A 21,480-nucleotide genomic window follows, 5' to 3' on the forward strand; every position below is an offset into this window, starting at 1 on the left:
AAACCCCAACTTCATTTCAAGAAGGGCCAAGAGCCAATCTCTGCCTACCAGCCATTGCTAGATCACAGCAGGACAAGTCTCCAGTGAGTCAGGTACACAGAAGCTGGGAGTATTTGCAGCAAAGAAGGAACGCAAGCTCCAGCTGGGAGGAGTGTCAATGGAAGCAGAGCTAGAACCAATGCTGTAAAGAAGGGAATACAACAGCAAGCCCAGACATTTGTCAGGGAAAAAGCTGCAGGCATCTCTGTGCAGCTGGACTTTTGTTAGGAGGAGACTGTCAGATGCAGTTCTGTGCTAGTTCTACGCCAGTCGACTGCTATTCTGCATGACAATTCTGGTGGGGTTTTTTCCTGTGCTGCTATTCTGATTTTTTTTTTGGAAAGGAAAGGGCATGTTCCACTTTTGCAATGTATCAAAACATTGTAGTCTGTACCGAGCAACGTCAATGGATAGCAAAATACCTGACCACCAGCAAAGACTTTGCCTGAGTGGACAGTATATTCCAAAGGTTAAGCTAGCAAAGATAAAAAGATAAGACTGTTACACATTATTAAATCCTTTAAAAAACACCACCTGTGTTACAAGCAAAGCTTTTCTTGGTCCTGAAATTTATATGAAGTGATAGTGTGCAAAAAAGGTTCAATGGCTTTAAATGGCTAAACGGGCACATCTCTGAGTGGACAGATACTATCCAAAGGTTGCCAAGGTTAAGTATCAAAAGTAGTAAGGATTAAAAGATGTGAGGTAAGTATTAGAAGAAGACTTACTCAAATGAACTCTTGCAGTGTTACACAGAATAGACATTGCAGTGTTTATTAATTCATTAAGAAAGCTTCATGCCATGAATTAGCCTTTAGCAGCTAACATTAAGTTCGCATTTCCTGTTGTAGCAAAATCCAGTTACCTCAATGTAAGTTTTACTAAAAGCCTCTATAACTATTAGCCAAATTTAGGAAAAACTGGCACTCTTCCCTGAATAACAAGGCTCTGCATGCATGCTTAAAATTTCTTTGTGCGTATGGCTCTCACATTAAAAAGGTTTAAAAATATTTAAGGGCTGCTGCTCACTGTAGAACCGAGTGGGAAGATTCTTCTACTGCTACCACAAGTCACTTTATCTACTGTAGGAACCATAAATTTTAGATCTCAATTTTCTTTGCATAGAAGCCAGGCATTCGACTCAAAATCCTCTATAATAATTGTGAATATCCTAGCCTCTAGGTCACCTATTAGATGACAAAGTGTCAGTGTTCAGTGCCCCATCTACAAACCAGCTGTGATGAACGCAATAGAAAAAAGCCAGGTAAGACGCAATACCACCCAGCTTGGAGCTCACAGGAAACATGTTGCAGCCACTCCCAGCTGCTGTACTTTGTCTGGATTCCGGGATGCTGCTGCCTGCGTTGCTTGAACTGATTCCCTCCCTCCCCCCAGCCCCAACTAGGCTTTAACTGGAGAACAGAAGCACTTGCAGCACCGGTACAAGCTGCCAACTAACCAAAAAGTAATAAAGCATGAACACACTCATTTTTCTGGAGCTGACAAGTTGGGCTGGCTGCTAGAAGTTCCCTGTTTCACAAAGCATGTTCTTAGCTGATCAAAACAAGCAGAGCCTGGATTTCCTCCTAAAGGCAGAAGCTTTTGCTGTGGCTTTGCTTGTGTCAACCCTGCTTGAACTTCAGCGTACTCTGACCAACCATGAAAACAGCACCCTCAAGACAAAGCACAGTCCAGTCCTTGAATCCCTGCAGGCACACCACTGAGCTTCACTCCACACATTTGCTACAAGACTCCCAACACCTCATCTACCCTACTCTGGATGTTTTATTTTTGTCAACCCGGCATTTCTAAGCAGAGCTTCTCAAAGAAAAACATTCCTCATTCCCACAGAAAGAGTATGAACAGATGCATTTACCTCTTACACGTATCTGACCAGACCTAGGGAGAATACCCACTCCTCCAGAGAAACGGAAAGTAAATCACTACTTCCTAACATTCTAACACTAAGCTGAAGTAATAATCAGCCTAAAATACACTGTTTCAGAGTTTGGAAGAGGCAAATTTTAAATATGAGCACACTTACCTACAGAATTTAGATTTAAATCTTCCTTACGAAAGTTTCCTCTCCCTGATACATTAATCCAGTAAATCAGGACATCCTACATTGTTTTCTACACTCGTATCATAATCATACTCTACCTTCAAACCCCTGATACTGTCACAAAAATCCAAAGCATCCATCAATTCCTTTCCAGTACTCTCTACTGAGCTAGCTCTGATAAGGTCCCCTGAAGTTGATGTCATTAGTTCAAGAGCATTCACCTTAGCTCCAGGTTATCACCATGTAAAATTCTGTAACAAATTGCTTGTTTTAGTAAGAAGTTTTTTAAATTTAGTCAGCAATGACTGAATTAAAATGTTTTACCTCACCGAAAACCTAGATGAGTGCAAAACCAGGTGACTTCATTCAGAAGAAGTGTTGTGTACTTTTTAGCTAGTTATTCAAATCTTAAATTTTTATTTTGATTTTCACAATAGTAACCACAACATATTACACAACTGATCACATTTTGCAATGCTAATATATGGAACTCTCCGATTCACAATGAGTTTGGAAAAAAAAAAAAATCAGAGTGGCTGTTTTGGCACTCAGAAGTTTTCAGCCTCAAGGAAGCCAAGAGCCCACCCCTGAAGACAATTTATACTTTTAGTTCTACATTCTTGAGTTGTAAGAGCTCCATAAACTATGTGGTAGAGTGCTCCTGCATTCCATGACAAGTTTCATTTACCTTTTAAAACCTCCCTGAAATATAAAGCACGAATCCGGATGGTTTTATACACATTACTCCCAGAGAAGTGAAGTGCCTCTTTACCCGCTTGCAGGCTTGCCAGGAGGCAGCCTCGTTAATCTCCTGGCTATCAAATAAGGAATCCTGACTGGCAAATCCAAACAGGGCTGTAACGTTGAGCAAAAAGTACAACAGCCCATGAGGGAATCTAAAATGAGTTGGAGAGTTGCTCAGAATAGAAGAAAGCTACTAGAAAAGCTGGATTGTACCTTAATGAGAGATTTTATTAGGTCATCTTTAATGATATGTTCAGAATATTTAAGAACATTAAAGTGAAAAATAAATACTCTATTATCCCCTATCTAGCATCTGGGCTTTTTGCAGTTTTCCATAGCTACAAGCATTATCACAAAATCACTAAATGCAAAATCTAGACATATTAACATATTGTGTAGTTTTCCTCTATTATTTTGTAATGCATAACTCCAATGAAGACAAAGAAATCTGAACTGCTCTTTGGGATTTTTATCTCTTTTAGCTTGTCTGCAAACAGCAAGGACTGTGTGCACAGAGCTCAAGCCCCATTTATCTGTCTGCTTTAAAAAATAACAGTAATCTAAGAAATCTTAACTATTCACCCTATCTTTCAGTCATTGTTACTGTAGCCTAGTAAATTTTGTTAAATGGCAAGCAGACCTCAACTAAATACAGACTAACTTATTATACAAGTAGCACAGAACAATTTGTGCCAGAACAGACATTGCAGGGAAGCAAAATTTTTATCAACTACTGAACAAATGATCAAAACAGACAAAATATCTTTTTTCTCTCTCCTACATCAACAGAAGTAGCAATGTAATCTCTTCAGTCTGAGACCAAGTACTACTTTTCTGTGACTTTTATTTAGTATTGTCTGGCTTTGTAGCATTTAAAGAAAAAAAATTGATACACACACTTTCTCTAACATTCTTGGCAGCAGCCTAAAATTCAGATTCTGAATGATGGGGGGAGAAAAAGAAACTTTAGGATGCACAGTTGTGAGAACAATTCAGTGAAATCCACTTAGCATTCATTTATAAGCTGCTTTCTTTCCAAGCTTACACTTTAAAAGCAAAATACTTTAAAACTGGAAACACTATGTTTTCTATCATTTTCAGTTAAAGTACAACACAGAAGCAACTCTCCAGGAAACAAGGCTGACCCTGCCACAGTGAGTTATAAATAGCGATTGTAATTTATAACTGCAATTACATGGTGGCGGTGTTCTTAGTTTAGAAATCACTATGGTACAGAGAAAGGGACACGACACAGCTGAGTACTATGAACACTTGATACAGGTTGAAATACATACTGTAAAATGCACGCATGTCCCTGAAATCTAAGCTTCTAGCTGAGAAACCTTTCTTATCTTCTCATAGGGAGAATTAGCTTTAGAGATGGAGTATGAGAAGGAGCATAAAATTTTTCCAAATGGTTGAGACATTCCTCTAAAAACTTGCTGGGAAAAGTCTTTTCACAGGCCCAAGTCACCTCACAGTGCAATCAAAGATTATTTTAAAATAATAAAGCACTCCACCCACCTCCCAGTGAAAAGACAGTAGATGCTGCAAACCTAGAGTTTCATCTTACAGCTAAACCAAGTGAGTAAGATACGTATGTAAACAGACTAATTCAGGCACTGGATTGAAGACAAATAATCATGAGACTAACAGGAAGAAGAAGAAAAAACAGGCTAGTGAGAAGATCAGCTTACAGAAGCTGCCTTTATATTCTCTGATCTATACCACATCCCTATCAGCATAAACCTGCAGTGCTATATTCATGTGCCCGAGATGTTCTACTTCTGAGGAAAGGGATGTACCTGCATGGGAGCTGGGTTACAGCTGGCACGCAGCACATCCCAGGTTCCCCACACCGCACAGCAGGGGTGAAAGTAGAGCCACATCCGCATTACTCAGAGGTGTATCGACTAAAAATCTAGCTTGGAAGCCTACCTCTGCTAGGCAAATATACAGAACTTAACAAGCATAAGCCTTTTCAGCACTTCTTCTTCTGGCCAACGAGGCCAGACATCACTGATCAGTATTAAAAGCGTGCCTTATGTGCCTTGTCAAAACTGAGGCAACAAGAGCTCTCAGCGCCAGAAAACAAACTAACCAGCAGGTATTTGAACATAAGTCTAGAATATATCTTTTTAAGAGTAAACATGTTGCTAATAATTGACATCTCAAAAGCTAATACAAATTGGCATTAGCATTAAAACCTTTTCTCTGAGCTTTACAGCTACTGTTTGTGTGACCGAGATGGCCTTGCTCAGCACATTAGCTGAATAATGACTCTTCTACTCTACCCTATAAAAAGCAAGAGCTCAGGTTTAGAAAAGTATCTGAAAAGCAGAACTTTGATACCAGAGGTACAATGGAATAACTTATATTTAGCATCTTTAAGTGGAATTACATGTTGTATCTGTGGGAAAACCAAACTATCTTTAGACTAGTCTGCAGAAACATAACTCTACCCTCTACAGCCTTAGCTGTGTCAGCAGAAGTAAAGGCAGAATATTTACTGACTTACCTTTAAATACCTTTTATAATGTTTACGGATTACAAGTCTGAGCAAATTTTGTATCCTATCTGGCATTTTTGCCTTTTCCTAAGAAATACTATTAAAAATTCTTTAGTTTTTAAAGTTCTATAAGCCTGCACATAAAAAGAAAAAAAAAGATAAAAAGCTTTACATTGTACCAGCAATAACGATTTTAGGCCAATAAAGTTAAATCACCCACTCAGCCATTTTTCTTCAAGCAACCAGAGTTTGTGGTTTGGTAATTTTATATTTGATAAAGTGAATTTCAGTGAATAAAAATATTACACCACTACAGTTCACAGGTGAAAGGTTCTTTTAGAGGTGTTTCATGTTTATAGAAGATACTAACACTGTTCTTATAATAGCTATGTCATAACACCCTTCATCACAAACACACTCATAAACTGTGATATTTGCTGCAAATGACTATTCTGAGAAGTAACAGTTACTCAAAACTCTACTTACATGTAATATCTGTGGTGTAAGGACAGAACAGTAGATTTGATTCACGATGTGCATTTCCAACCCCAATTAACACACTTGTTACAGGAGATAGTGAAATCACCAGTTAAACATGAAAGTTTTCCCTTTAAGACTTGCTTTTTCTTAAAAGTAATTTATCCTTATTTTGTCTTCTGATTTCACAGAATATTTGGGTTTGAGAACAAGCCATCTCTTCAAGACCACCATATTAAGACCACTGGAAGTTTTAAAAACATTATGTAAAAGTTCTGTCTAAAAACTAGGCACTAACCTTGCAAATCTTCCGTCTCAGGTACTGTTTTGTCCACAGCCGTACTATCCGGTTGGGATGATGCTACGGATTCTGTTAAAAGTGACTGACTTGACACAGGGCTGGGGGGTAAAAAAAAAGTTATGATTTTTATGAGGCATGTTCATGCTCTATAGAGCATTCCTGAAAGAAATGCATCAGAGTATGTCTTGATGAAAGAGCATGCCAGAACTCTTCACTCTGAAGTTGTTTCTGTAACCATTAAAAAATGTCACAGTATCCAAGAATACTAGACAGCCTGAATTGAAGAAAAAGTTAAACATTTTTGCATTCATAGTAAATGAAATAAACCAGTTCAACTATAAAAAGGGAAAAAAATATTTTGGGGTAATTTGACATACCATCCTTCCACACAGAAGCAACAATGCAACATCCAATATGCAAGGACTTTTATAACATAAGTCAGCAAGATAATTGTAGAGGAGCTACTTTTGGTGTTCCAGTGATATGAACAAGAAAATTGCAGCACATCAGTGTTGCCAGAAATAAGGCATCTGCAGCTGTACACAGAACCCCTTAGATATCTGCAGTGTAAAGCAGTGCTGACCGAACTTCCCAACCCTGTCAGCACACTGCTAAAATTCACAGTTTGACTGAAAACTCAGAGATTAATTCCTTGGACAGTTATGGGAGAGAGATTCAATACTACCAGTCATTCTCAGCCAAAATGCTCATCCAGCAGCAACACTACGGAACAAGATAGGGCTTGAAGTCCCAAGTGAAAGGTGGCACCACCCCATTTGCCCAATTTGTTTCTCCCTTTCCACTTAGGGATTCACTCTAAATCCAAGAAATTGGATTATCCAGCAGCCCATGAACCAGCAAAGCCCTACCAGTAATCCATGACACAACCAGGGCACTGGAGTTGCAATTTTAATTGTCAAGAATTGCATGCAGGTCTTGAACTGCAGGTTTGGTCACCTACAAAAGGGCACTGTCATTTTACTAGACATTTCCTTGGAGTATCAGAACTCTGAGGTATTACCAGAGACTGAAGTTGAATCCCTGCTTTTATTTTGGAAAAAAGAACAAGTGACATTGATTTTTTGAAGTGCAAGTCTAACAGCAAGCATCCACTCATTTCTTCTGTAACCAGTAATCAAGCTAGTGATCAAAGAAATACTTCTCTTTCTCTTTCATGGTATTAGAAAGGTTGTGAGAGACAACAAACCCAAGACACTGCAATTGGTTCACCTCTGTGCATTGGCCTGGATGAATAATTTCTTTTTTTTTTTAAAAAAAAAACACACATACCAGAAGAGCTGTATCAGGGTAAGATAGCTATTTTCTACCCCAATTAGAAAGCCCAAAATGGAAAGACCAAATGTAGCATCAAGCATGGCACCTAGCTCTCAGTTCATATGCACAATCCAAGCATGAGATAACACCTCCTATAAAAAGCTAAGGAGCAGAAAACAGTCGCAACAGAATCAGCCAACAATAACTGATTAAATCACCCTTGGCCTGTGTTTTACTACATTCTGATTTTTAAAGGAAAGTTGGAATTAATATTACTGCAAGTTAGTTTAGAGTATATCACACTAACATTTTTCACTCAAAAATTTTCAAAGCACTTAAGTCACTGTTGGTTGTGTCACTCTGAAATGCAGCTACTAAATATAAACAAATATTTAGCTTTTACAAATGGAGAGCACTTAGTAAGTCTGAGTGATTTACAAGAGGACATTATGTCTCCTTGAATCATCCAGTTGGAAATTACTTGCTTAATAAGAAATCAGTTCAGTAGCACAACTTGTACTAAGATTCAGATACATTTCCTCTCTTCTAGTATGCCCCACTTTTTCCAAAGCAACTAGTTCACACATTATCACACATTTATTTATGAGAGTAGTAAGCAGCTTTCTGCCATTTTACAAAACCCTCAAATTTCTAAGATGGAAAGAGCTCTCCTTTGGTAAATGCACAACCAACTGCACCTTGTGGAGTCAGAAGAGTAGCCAGACAAATCTCTGTGGAACAGCATGAAGCTGGCAATGTTCCTATTTGAGGCTAAATTCTAAAGATGAATTTGCATTTGAATGCAAGATGTAGCTAACAGATCAGCTACTATTTACTGTGAGATCCCATGCTTTAAAGTTAGCAGTCACATCTTACACATTTTCCTAATCCAGGTCCTAGCATTTAATTATGCAGTATCAGTACATTTAATTTAACAATCTTGATAGAGATTTTTGTGTAAAAAGACAGAAAAACAGAAACAGCTTACCTTGGCTGCATAGATGGAGTCGATGTAGAATCTAAAGTTGACTGAGTTTCCTGGGTGCTGCCTTCTGTGCACTGAACCGGTAAGGACTCAGTTATACTACTGACAGAAGTTGCTGGAAGGAAGACACTAATGTAAAATGTGTTACACTACTTCCTGGGATTACAAAAGTTATACAATGCAATTATTCTTTGACTCCCATGACACCAGCCAGGAAAGTAATTGAATCTCAGCCTACATCATAATGAAACATAATTTTACAAAAAGTAATTATTTTGCCATATTTTGCTCACGTTCCAGCCCCAGGCCCCCAGAAGTTACACAGCATAAGATTCTGAAGCTGGAGCTTTAGAATAGTATTTTCTGCTAATTAAAGAATCTACAAACAGCTTTCTAAGCATAAACTGCAGGATCATCACATGATAAACTTGTTTTTAACAAACCAAGATGTATCTGTGAAAAACAGTGGTGTAGCATCCTAATGCCAACTTAGGATCCATTCTGAAATGTAGAACCTAGATCCCCAGATTTCGGTGGAGGCTATTGCTTCAATTTTAAAAGTTAGTATTAAGTAAAGGAGGGAAATCTTCAGGAGCATGCCATGAGATTCCTTGCTGTCAGTACTCAGCCAAGCCAGAAGAAACATTTTAGCAGCAGTCCCTAACCCTCCTTCCCCTAGAAGAACATGCTGAAGTTGAAAACATTCAGGTGAACCGAACAAAGGTTTCCTCTTTTTGAGGGCAGTACTGTTAATTTAAGGGGGGGAAGAGCTCTCTAGCTTTTTCTAGAGTGAATGTAGGAAGACAGCACTTATTTCAGTGGGAAATTTGCTTTGTAGGAAAGACCGTAATACATGGGGCACTGGGCCAAAAGAGTAACAGTGTCTAGCTGAAGTTAGGAGAAACTATTCTGAAAAAGTGTCTACAGGTTAATCCTTCAGCATCAGGCTGCAGAATTAAAATACCTGTATTTTAAATGCTTTTCACAAACATTCCCCAAGCTAAATGTTATCTTTACAGTCAGTAATTTCAGGAATAGTATGTTGGTATAGTATTTTTTTCTGTATTTTTCTATCTTCAAATTGGAAACACTCAGATTAATACAAAAGGCATTAGCAAGAGTCTACTTCTGAGCAGATTAATCATAGTACAATTATATTATAAGCATTTCATCCAAGCTCATTCCATAAGGTAAAATACTTGAATAAAATGGTTTGCACTAATGCTCCTATACTTCTGGTATTTGGACATGATCAGGAAGCAAGTTGCTGTCTTCTGTGTCATTTTGAGTTGTTCAGACAGACATGTTAGCATTACTTACCAGGAGGGCTAATTCTACCATTACTGTTCTGCCTTTGAAGATGTTCTTTGTAGCACACTGAACACATGCCATTTGTACGAGGATTCCCATAAAATCCGCAACCAGTGGAACAAAGCATAGGCACTTGGCTACGGTTAGTTTCTTGAGCCATTTTCCCTTCTTCTACAAACCTGGAATTGATACATAAAACCCAGTATTTAGAAGCCTGAGAAAACCATTCTTCTACAGTTGATATTTGAAAATCTGGACTTTCCTACAGCCCAAAGGTCTTCTAGAAAAGACATCCTGCATCTAACACAATGCTCTTTCCTAAAATGCATATAAAGTCTGCCCAATAATACAATTAGTCTCATATGTATGCTTTGCATGACCCATACATACAAACCCCCCAGCCCCACCATTTTATGGTCAATGTATAGCCCACAAAGAAAAGTAATCTTAAAAAATTCTGGAAGTATTACTTCTAGCAGTAAAATAAGGGGAGGTATGGGAGGGGGACACCTATTCTGAACTCTTCTTGAAACTTGAACACCTGACACTGTGAATGAGAACTATAAAATGAAAGACAAACATGGTAACACATGCTTACTTACTACATAATAATTATAATTAACAATAGTCACATGAATTCACAAGTTACTGTTTAGTCACCGCATCATTAGTGAAGGACAACACAACTACTTACCACAAAACCCGTATTATGATTTTTTTTTTTCACATGCAAAAAGAAAAAAAAAAAAAATCACCCTTTCAGTCAAAAAGGATTTTTTTCTCATGCAAAAAGAAAATCACCCTTTCAGTCAAAAAGACTAGGGACACATACCTCCTATATATCAATTTTGTGTGAAAGTGTACTAAAAATGAGAAATGTCATAAAAATCAAGGCAACTCATATAACATCCTTAGGTTTAGTTTCCATAAACATTATACAATTTGCATTTTTTTGTCCTGGCTTGTAAAGATCTGTAAACCTTCTTACAACAAGAAAATGACAACAAATTACCATTTTCAACAGTCTTCTGAGCTTCCCTACTATTCTCAAATGGTCTAACTTGTAAATCAGTTATTGACATCTGTCACTCTGTGAGATAATATTAATTTTCCAATTTTTGTCCCCTCCATAAATATATTCTTGCCCTTTTTTGTATCAGTTTTGAAAAGAAAACAAACACCTTCTCATTAACAAGGTAAGTATCTCAAGACATCAATTATTTAAGATCAATTTAGGTATACCACTTTATACTTCCTGATTAAAAATTAGGCTGAAGCATGGATAATTTTATTTCTTGAAAGTCAAATCAAAGATAAGCAATATTAGTACATTTTTAAAAAATAAATCAATCTTTCAAGTAACATCAGTATATATTCCAAAAGCAAAGCAAAGAAAATCCAGAGGGGAAGGAGTTTCAAGATATTTGAATACTTCACCAATTGCCAAATTATAAAACTAGATTAAAAACCACAGCAAGAAGTACACCAGGGTAAAAAGATTTACTTTTACATAAGATGTATTTGAAGCCAAATACAAATAAGTTTCCCGTTATTTTGGTTTTAGACAAATACCCTTATCTTCTCTCACACCCACATCCATTGCATTTTGGTTTTATTTCCCCAAAGCATATGAAATTGATACCTCAAAAGCAAACTTCTTGGTTGCAAAACTAGCAGCAACACAGAAACAACAGTCATGCCTTCTGTTCATAGCAATAAGGTACCCTACTCTAAGGATGAGAAAGTATTTAATATGTAAAACAAGGAAGATGCACAGGCAGGAGACAAAAAAAAAAATCTATGATAGTATCTAATTCAGCTTTGACCTGCAATTAAGCTTATTTCAGCTGTTTGCCTGCACCCCCCCCACCCCAATATAGAAACATTTGCTTTCGACATACAAAGCTCCATTGACCTCAAATGACAGCTAAATTTGATTTTGGTGAAGTACTGTACTTGTAGCTGAAAGAGCACTTTCATTCCTGCCTTTCTCCACACAACCCTTTAGAATGAAGCTGCAAGTAGCACATGTGGGAATTCAATTCTTATGCTGGGCCCAACATTCAGCAAAGCCATTTCAGGAGTTTTCTGTGCTTTGGTAACTCAAACCAATTTAAAGGTGAAACATTACGCAAGTCACTCTTGGCATGGAATGTTTAAGATTGAAAGACTAATTAATCCCCCCCCCCCCCACACACACACACTCTGGACAGAATATTTCAAGGGCTAATAGAGATTCAATACAAGTATTAATCCTTTTAATTTTAAATAGCAGCACATTACAACCCTACCACACTAACTTTCAAAATTCACCGTGATTGCTTTTCTGTTCAATAATTAGCTTCTAGCAGCACACAGCAACTCTAAAAGCACCAGTTAGTGCTAATTTTCTCATTCCCAAAACCAACCGTTGCTGAAGGGACCAGGTGCTAATGCAATCACAAACAAATTTGAACATGGACATAAAAAAAGTCTGCTCCAATTCAATAAACAAATTGTGAAAGGTGTACAAAGATGCCCAGAAGAAAAACAAGAAAAGCTGGACTGAGTTCCAGCTAAGCCAGTTTCCAAGTTCATTAACCAGTGGATCCTGCCACCAGCCAAGGCACAAGCCACTGGCATGAGGCTCCAGAGCACTTAAATCTCCAAGGGGAAGTGCCAGGGATTCTTCTGAAGAGTTTTAATAAAAGCCACAGGAAGCGGAAGATCCTTCATCGGTTGCTAGTATTTGGGGAATAAAATGGAGAAGAGATAGGATCAAACCGATGCAATGCTATAAAGTCAAATGAGAAAGAAGTTGAACCAGTACAATAGCTTGGGGCATTCAGGAGGTGGCACTCACACACAATCCCCCACACCAGCTCCAGTGCTCAGCTGGACCCTCACCCACCCAGTTAGTTCCCTGAGCCACCAAAAAATACCACCAGGAAAAAAGGGACATCACACCATAGAAAATTTTCTGACAGTTCAGTGAGCTCAATCAGTTCACACACACAAAAAAACAAAGCACAACACATAGGGGAAAACACTCTGGAACTGATGTGAGGGATGACATGTGACCAGGAGGGACAACACACATTTTAGCAGCCCGTAAGCTGCTGAGATGGTTGAACTGATCCATCTGAACCCTAAAGCCACAGAATGCTAAACCAGTATAAGCTTTTGCTCCCCACTCCCTCTCCCATGCTGTTTCCTCCCTCTGAGTGCTCACATGCACCAAAACCAATCGAAGTGATCAAACTTAGAAAGCCAACCACCCCATCTTTTGCCAATTAGTTTTAACACAGACTAATTTCCAAGCTTGGGTTTGTCACATGTGCTGTTTGGGGATGAGAGAGGGTCTAGCTGAGGACATGTGTGGAACCACTTGTTTCAGCAGCAGAGCAGGCTCAAAGCACTAGGAGAACCACTGGACAAAACCAGGCGTTGAAAATGTAAGGGAGCAGAGATCCAAGTGCTGGTGGTTCCTGCCACTGCACTTCAGACACACCTCTCCTGCACACATCCACTGCTGCGCGAGGGTAAAGGCCAAGATGATCCAGCACTGTGCCTCTGGGACTTTCCTTCCTCACCGCTCAGGCAGGAGTCAAACGGCCGCAAGCAGAGCAGCCGCGCTCTGTCCCCATCTCAGCAAGCACAAACAGCAAGAGATCACTGAACAGATGTTCTGGGGAGAGGGAAGACCTCCCCTCACCGCAGTTCTTGGCTCAGCTTCAGATGATTTTTGTTTCAAAACTGTCCATAATTCCTCACGGAGAAAGATCCATAGTACCGCTGAGCCCAACCATCACATAACCAGTAATGGTGGGCTGTCACTGAAACTGCAGCTTTGGAAGGGCTGTGAAAGGGGTGAGCCTGCTCCCACAGCCCCAGCCCCTGCTGCATGTCCCTGCCCCTTCCTTGAGTTAGATCAGTTCATCCATCTGATGGAAAAAAATGGAATATTTATTCTGGTGGACTGAAGAGCTTGCTGATCTGACAGATGATCAACTCTACTGACATACAATGCAAAGGAAGTGACAAGGTTAAAAATAGGACAACCCTTTTTAGGGGCAGCTAGCCCTTGCTGGGCATCAAGTCTAACGTAAAACATATCCCAAGTGCATACCCTATCCATAGTTTTAAAACTGGTCACTTGGCTTCAGTACAAAACTTGAAGCAACTTCATAGCTGAAGTAACAGCAAGGTCTTGGGATCCACACAGCTACATGTATGTCCCACTTGGTTTCAGGTGTCACAAAAAAAAAAAGTGGAGCTTGTAAAGCTGCTAGAAATACCTCTGGGCTCTGCCTGCTCCCCGCAAGCTGTGCTTGCACAACATTCATAGGGTCATTCTGTTAACTCTGAATGCGTAATTGATTCATCTTACAGAAAAAAACAACACACAACCAAACTCCTTACAATATTTTAAGCATGTTTCCTGCCTTGCTTTACAGTATAGTTGTATAACCAGTTGTATGAGCACTAATGAGAAGGAAGCATACTAGAAGGGACTTAAACAGCCCCCCCCCAACACAACCCCAAAACATCCACTTCAATGAAGATTATGGAATAAACAGCCTCTCTCTGTATTAGCTAAAAACTGCTAAGATCAAGACAAAATTACCTCTGATAATTTTCTTCTCAAAAATATTTATTGCCACTAGAAGCATGGTAGCATACAGCTCTGCAGGCTAAGTCCTTTTCCTACAAATTCAGTGCTTAAAGTCTACTCATTCCTGTTACTCCTCTCATACAGAGAGCTTCATGCATCTCTAAGGCCTTCTTACTGCTGCTGCTACAGGTCCCACCATTCCCCCCCTCACCCGTGCATATCCTCAGAGAGTAAATTATTCTCTGTACCAAGCAAAAGCCACAATAAATCATATAAAAGACATTCCCAATTATAAAATGTATAGATCTGAAGCTGTAGGAACACTAAAGCAGGTTAAGTCTTTTGGACATCTGGTTCTCTGGGAAAAGAGCTGCCTCTTCCAATACTCTGCAGAGCGAGTAACAAAATATTTGTGTATGCCTTTCCCACAGAGCAGGCACTGCAATACTGGTCTTCCCCCCACCCACCCACCTCCCCTTTCCTTTTAATTAAAATATTTATACACTACTACTTTCAAACAACTGATACCCTAGCTTTATAGGCTTCAAATGTTAATCAGTAAGATCAGAGAGCGCAGCATTTAGCAGGATTAAACACACAAGGTTTAGGAATAATCTCTTCCCCCCCTCCCAACAAGGAAAAAAAAAAAATATTCTGCACAGAAGCCAGCCTTCTCTTCATCTGTCTTCCCGCAAGAAAAAGGTCTCTTGAATTCTAGTTTTCCTCGTACTTCAAGCTGTGGTAGGAAAAGTGAGCAGATCCTCACATTCACTACCCCAGCTGAAGTACAGTCTCATGTTCTGCAAACACTCCTAAAATTTGTGACTGGTATGGGAAGGATCCCTCCCAAATGCTAACACTGAAGCAGAAGAGACCACCCAAACAGCATTCTGCTTCAGCTGCACTACCAAACCAGATGCAGTTTGAACCATATTGGTGCCAGCTTTGAAAACGCTTCTCAAAGAAAAAGCAGAGCATTTAGTGCAAGCTACTCCCTTCGCTGTCAAAGACCAACGCACTGACAGACTTCAGCTGACACTCACCTCAAAGGATGAACCCAACTTTTAAACAAGTGATTAAAATATTCCCACCTCTATCATAATCACCTTTATAATGAAGCAGTTCAGCACTGATTTAAGTAGCACCAGTACTAATGGTCATCTTCCATTTGTGCTAATGAAGCAAGGAAGAAACTGCAAAAAAATGGTAATTTGTGTTGCTTAAGCATATAAAGCTTCATCCCAGGCACAAACAAAAGCAAGGTATTAAGTTCTGTAGACAAAAATACATTTCATTTTAGAGCATGTACTGGTACAGATACCCGATACCAGCTGTATCACTATATGAAAAGGCATGTTAGTACAAAAAACAAAAATAGGAACTGCATTCCTCTACAAGCTTATCAAAACAAAGGGCAAATAAAGGCCTAAGAGCAGAGCTCTGTTCAGTCTTGCTGCAGAAGTTACCGAAGCACTGGCTGTGTTCAAGGTTACCACTTCAGAATTTGCAGACACAGCCGCTCAGGTGTCCCGCTGGAAGCAGGACACTACTCACGATATAAAGCACTAGACTCACAAATTAATAGCAAGTTACAGAACAGTCCTGTTTTCTTTTTATTCCGTTGCTCTCTCCCAAAAGGGCCCAATTTACATTCACTGAGCAGTCATTCGTAGCTGCTTTAAGGCATTACCATGTCCCAGCAACTTGCTATGGAGCCAAGAAGAACTGGCAGATTTGAATAGGGGCCTCAGTCATTACAGTTCAGCCCAGCCTGCTGGTTGCAGTCAGACATGTCATTTCATCTACAGCTCACCCTGACTAAAACACTACAGCTGGTTCAGATTTGCCCACATAGCTACATGTGTAGTTACACTCTGACCCAGTTTCATCAGAATGCTTTGAGTTAAAAAAGTGAATATGGTTAAGGACCAACTATGCAAGCAGATCCGTAAGGGCAGTGACCTCTTTGTTCCTTTAGCAGCAGAACACACAGCTGCTGCATTTTTCAAAACACAGGAGTTATCCAACTTCCTCACCACCAAGAGAATCCATGCTTTCAATTCATTCCAGTAGGCCTCCGGTTTTCTTCTTGCTCACAACTAAATACAGTTTTAAGCTGCAATTTGAACTACTGAAGCAGAATTTATATGACAATATCAGAAACAAAACATTCAAACTAGTGACCAAAGACTTACATAAGATGTTCTCTCAACTCACTTGACAAGTCATCCAATATCTACTTATGTTCCAGTCTATTCCTGTTGAACAGCTTTTTATTTTTGTTTCATGCATAGACTTATTTTAGGCTGAAATCAAGCACTTATTAGACACTTCTAGCAGAAACTTTACAAAAAGATGGAAAGAGTTACAGTAGTCTTTTCTTCACTTCTAATTCTAAGTAGTCGGCAAGTTTAAGTACAAGAATTAAAATATAAATAAAATCAGGACCCTCAAGAAACCTATACTCCCTGTACAGCATAAATCCCAGATTTAAGACAGCAGAAAGACTGTGAAAGAATTACACTGGTGGAGAAAAAGAGCCACACATTAGGGAAAGTGCAATCTCAAAAGCGACAGACGGAAAAGAGAGAGTTGAGGTCTTCGGAAGAGAAGGAACATTAGCAACTTTCATAACTAATCTAAGCCACGATATCATACTACCAATGTTACATCAGGATACAACCCAGGAACACTTGGTACAGACAAAGCCTCTAGTGTTAAAGCATGTATCTTGCTAACTACAGCTGTCTGCTCTTGTATTCAAGGTTATGCGAGGAACAAGAGAACATTTCACTACAACCTCTTTACTCTTAACTAGGCAAGAACAAAGACGCACAGATTCTATACTGGTATCAAGAAGATCACTGTTAATAAGGATTCAGCTTTCTATGCTTGTCTGCATACACTATTAATAGACGTTACTTTGAAACTGTAATTACTACTTGTGGCCACGCTCAACCTTCGCAAAGTATAGATTACTAGAACCAAAGATTAACTGCTGTAAAACCAGGGTACCTCAGAAACTCTCATTCACTTCATGCAAATGCATCAAATTACTTGCAGTGATACTTAGTCTACAAACAAAAAGACAGAAGTATAAGCAAGAAGTTTTTATTTAATTTCCAAACTTTTTAGTATAGTCACCATACCAAATAAAGGGACAATTCCATGACGTTCACTGCTCTACTGAAGATTAATCTTAAAAAAATAATCAGCAATGTAACAGGTACACTTTATTGACTAGTTGGAGGAATCACATTCTGTTTACGTGGGATTTCAAAGAGGCAGAGTACAGACAAAAGGAGTTTCATGAAAGTGTTGGAATTCCAGAAAACGGCCACACAGAGCTACCAGCTTTCACTATGGGATGGTGGGGGATTTGTGGGAATGACCACTACTTTATGCTGGAGCATCTGGTAACTGCTGCAGCACCTAAAAGACTAAATGCAGTACTCTGTAAAAAGCCTTCAAGAATTTTCCTCCTATTTATCATATATTTCAATTTGAGCCTAAAGCAGCAAAATGCAACTCAAGATGCCACAGATTATCATTGTTAGTACGTTTAAGAATGTACATCTGGACTTCTTTGTTGTTAAAAGACTAGTACTGCAGCACCACTAGAATCAGGCCCTTGTATATGACAGTACCCAAACTTTGTGAAATTCAAAAAACCCATCATTTTTTCTCTTAGAAAACTTAATAGTCTCTTATTTACTTCTTATTCCACAGCAGCACAACACATTTGTAGGCAACCCCAGTTAATCCTGGAAAGAAGTACAGAGATGCTTTCAGAAAGAACACAACTTGCATGTTCAAAGTTTCAATCTCTTCAGTTGTGACTATCAGAAAATTTAAGATGACAAAGCTGCCTTTTGGGAGAGCTCAACCTGAATGCAAGTGAAAAAACCCCCAAAACCAAACCCACACACACACCCCACAAAAGTCACTTCTTGGATTCAAGAGAAAAAACAGCAAACAACCCTTGGAGCTGGACATGCTTGTTTACAGCAAGACACAACAGGGACCTTCAATAAAGATAACTAGTTAAACATTAAAAGCACTGAGAGCACCACTGTAAGTACAGTTGTTCTGTACAAAGAAAATTTCTGAGTGAATTATAGACTGAGAAAAGTGAACATGAGAAAAGAACATGTCACATGTTTTGGGAAGCTGTTCTTGTACTAGTATCTCTGGAAGAGTCATGGTGAGAAGTCCAAGAGGCGTATCTGAGGAATGTGGAGACAACACTGGCCAGCTGCCCCACTGGTCATGCTGTCCTACCCAAAGCACTGCATGTTCATACACAAGCCAGAGGAGAGACCAAAGCATTTTTCTCCCAAAATGTGAGGTTGTACTTACTCAGTTTAGCCTACCCAGATCACCCAAGATTTAAGGCTAGAGGCAGACAGGCTCAGCAGGTCCATTTTTGGAAGATGGCTGTCTCTACGACAAGACTGCCACAGAAACCTGACATGAAGTTACACTTGTGATGGAACATGCAACTACTAATAAAAGAGCATACTTTCATGTAGTGCTTGCTCTGGCGTCTCTGCTCAAGAGGAATAAAAATTTAGGAGTTACACCCATTAGAAAAATCAAACCATCTCAGTAATTGCTTGTCAGCAGTCTGCTACGTCAACTCGTACAAACCACAGTTTCCATCATGTGTAGCTGAACCAGCATCAAGCTGCACTAGCTGCCGATACTGCTCGAGGAGCCCTTTTCTTTCCTCTAGAGTTTGTGCTATCTCATAGCTGTACTTTGGCATTAAGGTGCCTAAGCCAAAGACTGCAGGAATCCTCATGTTGTTCTCAGTATTTCTACACAGCCCTATAAATGTAGTTTATTTGAAATCTGTCAGATTACAGAAATGCCTTCTTTAAAATGCTCTATAAAAGAAAGCTACTCTGAAGCAGACAAGACAAGGCTACAATATACGATGCCAAAGAAAGCAGAACGAAGTCAGCCATTTCAGAAATCAGAGGTTGTGTAAAATTAGAATCAGGAGATTCTAAAATTCTCTACATTCCCTTTAGATACCAGACGAAAGTTTAAGGGATGCAGGAGGGCAACTCCATAAACTATTTTTGATGCTGTATTTTAAAACAGGTTTGGCTTTACAAACTGATGAAAAATAATCTGTAAGGATTCAAACACTTACAAGATTACCCACATAATTACTGAAAGAATAGATATAGATTCAGTAATCGCTTCTTTTGAGCTTCAGTGAATAAGTAATCTTCTCTCAATACAGCATAAGTTTCACTTATTTTAAGCATATCAAACCCAGAAGAGATAAAAGCCGCTTTAACACAAGTTCCCAAAATAGACAGCTTCTTGTTAACAAAACACCTGTTGCTGACAACTGACAGTAAGCACAAAACACATTATAATTTGTTTTTGTAAACAGCACTATGTAGAATTTTAATTAGCTTATAATGCTACAGTTCTACGTAGGCCTAATGCTAAGGGAGGTCCTGCTCTAATATCAGGGTTCCTAGCTGTTAATAAATAAAACTATCATCATCATCATTTTTGGCTAGGGCATCTTGAATTCAACTTAACTTCCAAGAACATTGTGATTATCATGCATGATGTGTTGCTCTATTTAGAATTATGCACTATGTCTAATTTAAGTGTTCAAAATTATACAATACCCTTACTGTGGTTTGATGGGGAACGCAACCTAAAGCTAAATCCTGACCAAACAAAGAGGGTATTTAAGGACAAGTGTTCAGTAGGAGAGGTATAAGTATGATGTTCCCTGTGGCAAAGCTACATTCCTCATCTTCTGCAACGTGCTCAAATTTAGCCAAGGGACTCAAAGGTGCTACTTTGTTTTAACCCTAATGCTATTCTAGGGGGTTTTGGTGTCGGGTCTGTCCGTCCGTCCGTCCCCCCCTTAATTATTTCAGTCACTGGGGAAGCCAGGTTACGTGATCCAAAAAAAGTTACTGGATGTCTAAATGCTAAAACCTATCACCCTACACAAAGCATATGAATATAGTATACAGTTGATCAGCAGCCACCATGTTGGGGAAACTGATACTTACCCATCCCTGTATTTTCACCAAAGATATGAATATACCAACTGGTCACACCATACAGTTTTGCATCTTTTCTTAGTTTCCTCTCAGCTGTCACCTTACACAGCATGAAGCACTGCAACATGTAAACATCCAAGTGCAATCAATATATATGCATCCAATATATATTTATATGCAACCACTGCAATGGTTTCATGATACGGGTGTTTTGGGGCTTTAGATACTTCTGCTGCAGTGTTGCTGGGCCAGGGACTGATCTACCTTGAAGACTTCACTCTTCAAAAGTTTGGATTGGTTCCTGTATCAGGTTTATGGTGCAGCTCTACAGCTCTGTGCCAGAAGACTCAAGGTTAACAGGGCACTGCAGGAGGAAGGTGAAACTACCTAGTTTGTATCAGAACTGAACTCCAAGGCATAGCCTCACTCGCAGTACATGCCAAGGAAAAACGCATGCATCTCAAGAGGTCAGCGTGAAAATTAAGTAAGAGTTGTCTTGGATGGTTAAAACTGAGACAAGGCAATGTCAGATTAATAGATAAGGGGCTAAGAAGTGATCAGAAATTTACAGTGAGACACTCTCTTCTTTCTGAAGGTTTCCAAAAACTACGCCACTCGATCAGATGGAGAGGTCACTACACTGCTTGTTTAGGAAAAGATTAAAAACTATTGAAAGAAACTTGATTGAGGACAACTGGCATTTTTTCCCACTGCCATAATGGAACAGAAACCAGGAGGGGTTTATACTTCTTTCCTAAACCCATACAGAACAGACTGCATGTATTTTAGTTTCTCAACTGACAAGAAAGCCAAAGCTGACAGCTTTTGAGTAAAAGTCTGTATTGCAAACATTGTGCTTTAAACACCAGGATATCCTTTTTACCTACTAATACTCCAGGTACAACTCCTTAAACTGCCTTTCTGACGACCAAAATCTGCTATTCATTCTGTTTTCAGACAAGATTCAGTTCTGTGAGCATGCATTTCTAGTACAATGTGTCGTGTCCCCCACCCCCCACCCCTTACTGTCCAGAACTCTTAGATCAGCAAGTTAAGAGCACAATAGCCTAAAAATAGCATGGCTGGATGCCACTGTCTCCCCATTTATTACGATGGTACCTTTGTACAGAGTTCTTTCC

The 21,480-nt window shown here is 39.2% G+C and overlaps 1 protein-coding gene across 5 annotated transcripts in view; it reads right to left on the reverse strand.

Moving 5' to 3' along the window:
* Nucleotides 1-21,480, reverse strand: part of ZFAND6 (zinc finger AN1-type containing 6) — a 38,203-nt gene that overhangs the window by 2,536 nt on the left and 14,187 nt on the right. For all 5 annotated transcript variants that reach the window (XM_074917038.1, XM_074917034.1, XM_074917037.1 and 2 more), the window contains 3 exons: nucleotides 9,713-9,882; nucleotides 8,396-8,507; nucleotides 6,130-6,230 (listed from right to left, as the gene is read on the reverse strand). In XM_074917038.1, the coding sequence (XP_074773139.1) occupies nucleotides 6,130-6,230; nucleotides 8,396-8,507; nucleotides 9,713-9,863 (364 nt within the window). In that variant the 5' untranslated portion in view covers nucleotides 9,864-9,882. The remainder of the gene's footprint in view (nucleotides 1-6,129; nucleotides 6,231-8,395; nucleotides 8,508-9,712; nucleotides 9,883-21,480) is intronic.

Source organism: Athene noctua, chromosome 13 (assembly GCF_965140245.1).
Source record: "Athene noctua chromosome 13, bAthNoc1.hap1.1, whole genome shotgun sequence".
Lineage (NCBI taxonomy): Eukaryota > Metazoa > Chordata > Aves > Strigiformes > Strigidae > Athene > Athene noctua.